This window comes from Trichechus manatus, unplaced genomic scaffold (genome assembly GCF_000243295.1).
Source record: "Trichechus manatus latirostris isolate Lorelei unplaced genomic scaffold, TriManLat1.0 scaffold00111, whole genome shotgun sequence".
In the NCBI taxonomy this organism is placed as follows: Eukaryota; Metazoa; Chordata; class Mammalia; order Sirenia; family Trichechidae; genus Trichechus; species Trichechus manatus.
Window position 1 is genome coordinate 6,969,983 of NW_004444047.1, and position 7,387 is coordinate 6,977,369.

Genomic DNA, 7,387 nt, shown 5'->3' on the forward strand with positions numbered 1-7,387 from the left:
TGTGGTGACTTGGTGTCCCATGGTTAAGCGTTCAGTCTCTACTAAGGCCCAGTAACAAGCCAAAAGTTGTTTCTCAAAAGGAGAGTAGTTATCTGCAGAGGATGGCAGAGCTTTGCTCCAAAATCTTAAGGGTCTGTGCTGTGATTCACCAGTAGGAGCCTGCCAAAGACTCCAGACACCATCTCTATCTGCCACTGACACTTCAAGCACCACTGGATCAATTGAATCATATGGTCCAAGTGGCAGAGTGGCTTGCATAGCAGCCTGAACCTGTTGCAGAGCCTTCTGTTGTTGTGATCCCTGCTCAAAACTAGCAGCTTTTCAAGTCACTTGATAAATAGTCTGGAGTAGCACACGCAAATGAGGAATATGTTGCCTCCAAATTCAAAGGGGCCCACTAGGCACTGTGCCTCCTTTTTAGTTGTGGGAGCAGCCAGATGCAATAACTTATCCTTCACTTTAGAAAGAATGTCTTGACATGCCCTACGCCATTGGACCCCTAGAAATTTCACCGAAGTGGAAGGTGCCTCAATTTTTGTAGGATTAATTTCCCACCCTCTAGCATGCAAATGTTTTACCAATAAGTCCAGAGTCATTGACATGTCTTCCTTACTAGGTCCAGTCAGCATAATGTCATCAATGTAATGGACCAGTGTGATGTCTTGTGGAAGGGAAGGGCGATCAAGGTCCCTGCAGATAAAATTATGACATAGGGTTGGAGAGTTGATGTAACCCTGAGGTAGGTAGCTGAAGGTGTATTGCTGACTAGCTAAAGGCAAACTGCTTCTGATGGTCCTTTGAAACAGGTATGGAGAAAAAGGCAATAGTCAGATCAATAGCTGCACACGAGGTACCAGGAGATGTATTAATTTGCTCAAGCAGTGAAACCACATCGGGAACAGCAGCTGCAGTTGGAGTTACCACCTGGTTCTCAGTAGTCTACTGTCATTCTCTAAGATTCGTCTGTTTTTTGCACAGGCCAAATAGGCGAGTTGAATGGGGATGTGGTGGGCATCACCACCCCTGCATCCTTCAAGTCCTTAATGGTGGCAGTAATCTCTGCAGTCCCTCCAGGAATGTGGCATTGCTTTTGGTTTACTATTTTCCTAGGTAGGGGCAGTTCTAATGGCTTCCACTTGGCTTTTCCTACCATAATAGCCCTTACTGTATTTGTCAGGGATCCAGTGTAGGGGTTCTGCCAGTTGCTGAGTATATCTGTTCCAATTATGCATTCTGGAACTGGGGAAATCACTACAGGATGGGTTCGGGGCCCCACTGGACCTACTGTGAGACAGACATGAGCCAAGACTCCATTAATAACCTGACCTCCATATGCCCCCACTCTGACTGGTGGGCCACAGTGACGTTTTGGGTCTCCTGGAATTAGTGTCAGTTCAGAGCCACTATCCAGTAATCCCCAAAAAGTCTGATTATTTCCTTTTCCCCAGTAAATAGTTTGTCTCATAAAAGGCTGTAGATCCCTTTGGGGAAGGCTGGGAGAAAGATTAACAGTAAAAATTTTTGGCAGTGTGTTGGAGTCCTTCCTCAAGGGGATCTGGCCTCCCCTTCATTCAAGGGGTTGTGGTTCTTCAAACTCACTCAAATTTGAGAATTGTTTGAGGGACTGTGACTCTTTATTCTGGCGATTTGAGTTAGACTGCTGTTGACCTGACCTAGAATTCAAGCGTTTCTACAAATCAAGCAATTATTTAGTAGATTTCCTATCTACTTCACTCCTAGGGACACTGTGATTAAGTAGCCAATGCCATAAGTCCATACGAGTCAGACTATTCTGATTACTGCTTTGATTCCTCTGTCCTTTACTGTAACCATGCCCACCTTGCCTTTGTCTATTGAGTGCAGCCACTGGGCCCCCACTGCCATGGGGTCCAGTCAGCCCCGTTGTAGTTAGGTGTCTTAATTCAGTTAGGGCAGTTCCCACTGTCAAATCTGACTTACATAAAATAGCAATCACAGCAGTCTTCAAGGATTCTGAAGCTCCCTTCACAAATTTGTTCCTCCCAGTTGTGGTAAAAGATGTGTCCTCTGGGCACTCCATGTGTTGGGTCTGTGGGACTAACCTGATAAATCCACTCTAGCATGCCAATTTCCCTAAGCCTTTGGATACCTTCTTCTACAGTATACTAAGGCAGGTCTGGTACTTCAACTTGATTTAGTGTAGGCCACCTCGTAATCCATGCTTCAGCAACCCAACCGAATGAACTGTTGGATCCTTTCCTAACTTCTCTAGCTGAAACGTTGAATGAACAATCTGCGCTTAGTGGACCCATATCAATCACTCAGACTGATCCATCTTTATGTTCCTTGCACCATTATCCCACACCCTTAATAGCCATTCCCACACGTATTCCCCAGGTTTCTGTTTGTACGTATTAGAAAAGTCAAGTAGTTCTTTTGGTGTGTAGCATACCTTTTCCTGGGTCACACTTTGTACTTCACCTTTTGTAGCGTGCTGGGACTTAAGCCTAGTTATAGGTCTAGAAGCCAGAATTGGTAGTGTGGAATTGTTTTGAGAACATTCAGCATTGTCTTGTAAAGCATCTGCCTCAGGCGATGCCCCAGGCAATGACTCAGGCAAGGGCTCTTTAGAGGCAGCTGGGCTAGGGCTAATCTCCTCAGATGGGAATGGAGGGGCTAATGGTTTTGCTGGGCAGGGTGGTTTAGCAGATAAACATGAAGTAATCTCTTCAGATAGGACTGGTTCTGCTGGCAGGAGTGATTCAACTGAATTTAGAGGCTCAGTGTCCCCAGCTTCCTGATTATCTGCCCTTATGTCCCCATCCCAAGTTTCCGGATCCCATTTCTTCCCAATCAATGCCCTTACTTTAAATTTAAGACACCTCTCGAGGTTGCAATTGAGCTGGCGTTGTAATTCAGCCACTCTTACAGTAAGACTCTGGGTTTGGGTTTTGGCAGTTTCAGCTCTGTTACTACAAGAAATAAGTCTTTCAGAGCATAACTTGAAGCCTTGAGGTCATGTATGTGGCACTTGAGCTTTGACTCTGAAGCCCTGAGCACATCTCTTTCTTTCACCAGTTTGTCTCGGGAAAGTAGGACCAACCAACCAGCTTCCTTATACTTCTCATTCTGACAAAGCTATAGAAAGGTATCACACGTGTTCACCCTGAGCCTCACCTTTCACCAATACCTGATCTACTGGTGGTGATATTTCGTGTATTTGTATCGCACCTCACGCCATGGACTAACAGTGCCCCCTTTACTGCTGGAAGCAGAGTCATCAACATCTTTAAGACTAGTGAGACTTGAGAACCAATTTAGAAAACTCATCCTTACAATTTTTTTTCTCTAGAAACACTCTCAGTACCAAATGTCTTAGGCTGGGTTCTCTAGAAAAGCAAAATCAGTAAAACGTATAAATATATAGAGAGAGAGATTTATCTCAAGGGAACAGCTCACGTGATTGTAGAGGCTAGAACGTCCCAAGTCCATGGATCAGGGTAGAGGCCTCTCCCAAGTCACGTAGCTGCAGAGGCTGGCAAACCCAAGATAGGCAGGTCACAGAGCAGGGCTCCACTCACAGGCTGTGAAGATCGACGAATCCCAAGTTCGGCAGATAAGCTGATAGCTCAATTTCCAAGAACCAGAGTTGAGACAACAGGGGGCAGCCGCCGGATCCAGAGAGGGCAAAAAAACAGAACGTCTGCTTATATTCAGATGGAGGCCACACCCCCAAGGAAACTCCTTTTCATCTGATTGGCTACTCACAGCATATTGAATGATGGTAGTGATCACGTATAAACACTGAGAAACATGGCCCAGTCAAGTTGACGCACAATCTTAACCATCACGAACCCAGACACACAACACGCTTTATAAGGACACAGATGTTCAAACCCCAGATCATATGCAATGGAGTGGGGACTTCCATGAGGGCAGTGTGGCATGGGGGTGACAAGAGCCTTCTACGAGCCTGTGCATGGAGCTCGAGCCCCCTCATAGGAAGGGGCAGGGGTCCTGGGGAGTGCACCCCAGCATGCAGGGTGGGGGTCCATGAGGAGCCACACTGCAGGATAGTGACCCAAACCCTGTACCCATCCTGAGCCTGCACCTGCTACCAGGCACAGTCTTTTCACCTTGGAGCCGCCCCCCTGCAGGTGGCCCTGGGCATGGTGGTAGGATGGGACATAGTGGGTGGCCATATCCAGCTTTGGGCACTTGGGCATTACTGCCTCAGTGCTTGCGGGCCAGCATCCCCGAGCTGATGGGAGGTAGCAGTCACAAAGCTCCAAGAGGCTGAGCTGTGCAGGCCTGTCCAGTTGGTGGGTGCCCAGCTCCCTGACCCCCTTCTGTGTCATCAGATCAGCTGTGAGCCTTATGGATGTGGCTGGAAAGAGGCCCCAAGTCCGCAGTTCTCAGAGGTCAGCACGGTAGCCGTGGCCAGGGCCGAGGTACAGGGAGCATGTCCACACAGCCTGTTCAGTGTGGTCCACAGGCAGGAGGCTTCAGCCCTGACCCCACGTCAGCAAACCCGAGTCCTACTGCAGCCAGAGCGGCTCTCAGCGCTGAACGCAGATGAGAGGTTTTTAAAAAGGAAAAGGGATATAGCAAGAAGCAGGTAGAATAACACACCTGGGGTGCAGGGACTATGCCAAGAATAGCTTTTTCAAGAAGGAATCCAAATGGCCCCAGACAAGGAGAGAGGAAGGAGAGAAGCCATAGATTTGGAGACAACCTGATGAACCACGGAAGGGAACTGCCATGCTAGCAGATTTATGAACCTGGCTGGTGCAGATGGCTTTCCAAGGAAAAGGGACTTACCCAGTTAGTGCAGGAGAGAGACCCGGGAGAGAGTGACAGAGGCCAGGGAACCCCAGAGTGGACGTGCTGGTAACGGTGTCCTTAGTAAATCAACACTTGGGGCCCCGATGCTGTACCATATTTAAACTGACCCACTGCATAGGGAAGGGGCAGATTCTAAATTCTTTTTGTGAAGCCAGTGATCATTGTGGTGCAGAAGTTTTATAGCACAAAGAGACTTAAGAACCGAGATACAAAAATGCAAGTAAAAGCTAGCAGGTGGGATCCAGGTGCTCTTAAAAGATCAGTACACCCCGCAGAGTGGCATTTGCCCTAGGTCCAGGGGACGATATTATGGGCCTGTCCCAGAAGAAGCCATCTGACAGATTCCAAAACTCCTCCTTCCTCGTTTTTCAAAAGGAAAAGACTGCGATAAGTGGGGACGGACAGGTCTGTGGGGGCTCTGGAGGCTTTGTGAGCTGATCTGAGCGGATGCCTCTCCCCACAGGTGTCTGAGTGCGGCTGGACCGCCAGGCGGGCGCCCAACCTCCACAACCTCTACAACATCTGCAGGAACATGCACTCGTGGCTCAAGCAGGACCACAAAAACGTGTGTGTGGTGCATTGTGTGGTGAGTAGGGCTCATTGCTCGTCTTTGTGTTTATCAGCATTGATAATTTCACACGTTTGTTCAACACAAACCTAGCGCCAGTTATGAGTCAGACTGTTCGTAACCTTGGGGACATTCCAGAGGACAAAATGCCAAACAGACAAAAATCCCTGCCCATAGGAAGCTCACATTCTGTTGAGGGGGGGCAGAAAAGATATCCATGACGTGCACAGACCCTCAGGTGGGGACAGGTAATGTGGAGAAACGTGATATTGGGCTCAGCCAGGCTGTGGGCTGTTCTGGGGCTCCAGAGGGGGCTTGGAGATGGCTCCTGAGCTGGCGAGGATGCTAGGCTGATAACTGGGGTGGGTGAGGGCAGCTAAGCTCATGTCTGGGGCAGGTGAGGGTGCAGGGCTGATACCTGGGGTGGCTAAGGGCACCAGGCTGATAACCAGGGCAAGTGAGGGTGTGAGGCTGATACTTGGGGCAGGTGAGGGCAGTAGGCTGGTGCCTGGGGTAGGCGTCTGTGCAACCCCAGTCTGGGGGTGGGGGGAGCGTCCCGGGGCAGCCTGGACTCAGTGCTTGCACCCTCACCCCACCCACAGTGATTACAGTTGATTCTAGGAAATCAGAGGGGACTCCGTGGTGCTGGATGTGGGTGTGGACGGGTAGTGGGTCCTGCCGAGTCTAGAGGCCCATGTTTTCCATGATCCCTCCCGCTGGCCCTGCTGCAGCCTTCCCTGTGGCGCAGCCTAGGACAGCCTGCCCGGCGGCTGCAGCACCTGTGTGAGGGCCTCTTGTGGAGCAGCCGTGGGCATTCCATGCACCCCAAGCCCCACAACCTACCTTATCGTCTGAGGGCTAGGTTCGGGGGAACTCGTGCCATAGGGCAGATGGGCACTAGAGCACGGGGAACCCACGCTGTAGGGCGTGTGCTGGAGCATGGGGAACCCACACTGTAGGGCGGGTAGGTGCTGGAGCACGGGGAACCCACGCTGTAGGGCAGGTGCTGGCTCAGCCGTGCTCTCATGGCAGGTGACTGTTGGACCCTGAAGGCGCAGAAGCACCATGCTTACAGCAAGTTCTTTCCTGGTGTCTGCATTACCTGGACCAGGTCCCCAGTCATTTCAAGGGCAACAAAGTCCAGAAAGGGGAGCAGCCACTCCAGGCACATCCGTGCTCGAGCCTCGTAGGTCTGTCGCTCGCTGCAGAGTGAACGCCTGCCTGTCTAGTGGACTCTTTGTCCCCTGCAGGTGCTGGCCTGAGGTGCTGCTCTGGGCGCCTCCCTCCCCGTGTACCTCTAGACGCAGGACCTGCCAGTTTGAGGGCACTTGCCAGCTGGGACCCTCAGGGGGCACTGCCATGTCTTGCTGCCCCAGTTCTCTTAGGCTGCACCGCGTTCTGTGAGGCAGCATCCCACCTGGGCATCCCACACCTGGGTATCTCACATGGCTCCCGCACCGAGCCCACCTGCCGGTGCTGGGACCCAATTTCCGCCCCTCTTTGCCAAGGAGATGACGGTGTCATCATTCCTGCTTTCTTCACGTGAAGATGGAGGGTAGAGGATTTGAGTTTTCACACATAGTTCAGCTCCACCCAGAAATCGTGTGATGGTTCACTGGTTCTGCCACCCTGATGGTAGTGATCGCAGTCACAGGTCAGTGACAGCCATGAGAACCGAGGGAGATGGAGCGGTGTGCTCACTGGAGTCTCAGAAGCTTGTGGTTTCCTTGGCCCGTGTCGCTTGAACCCGTGCGGTTGGGGGAGGGAGCAGAGCAGATGGGACAGCCCAGAGCTTATGTTTCTGTGTCCGTCTCTGAGTGCTCAGCTCTGGGCACGCTCGCTGAGGTTCCTGCCTGTCTTTGTTGGGCTCTGAGCACTCAGTTTCCGGGCCTGCTCACCTGGGTTCCCACCTGTCTCTGTTGGACTCTGAGCACTCAGTTCCGGGCATGCTCGCCCTGGTTCCACCTGTCTCTGTTGGCTTCTGAGCACTCAGTT

At 51.1% G+C, this 7,387-nt stretch overlaps 1 protein-coding gene across 1 annotated transcript in view; it reads left to right on the forward strand.

Annotated features, from left to right (window-relative positions):
- Nucleotides 1-7,387, forward strand: part of GAK (cyclin G associated kinase) — a 124,890-nt gene that overhangs the window by 77,386 nt on the left and 40,117 nt on the right. The window contains exon 14 of the mRNA XM_004383533.2: nucleotides 5,288-5,410. Within this exon, the coding sequence (XP_004383590.1) occupies nucleotides 5,288-5,410 (123 nt within the window). The remainder of the gene's footprint in view (nucleotides 1-5,287; nucleotides 5,411-7,387) is intronic.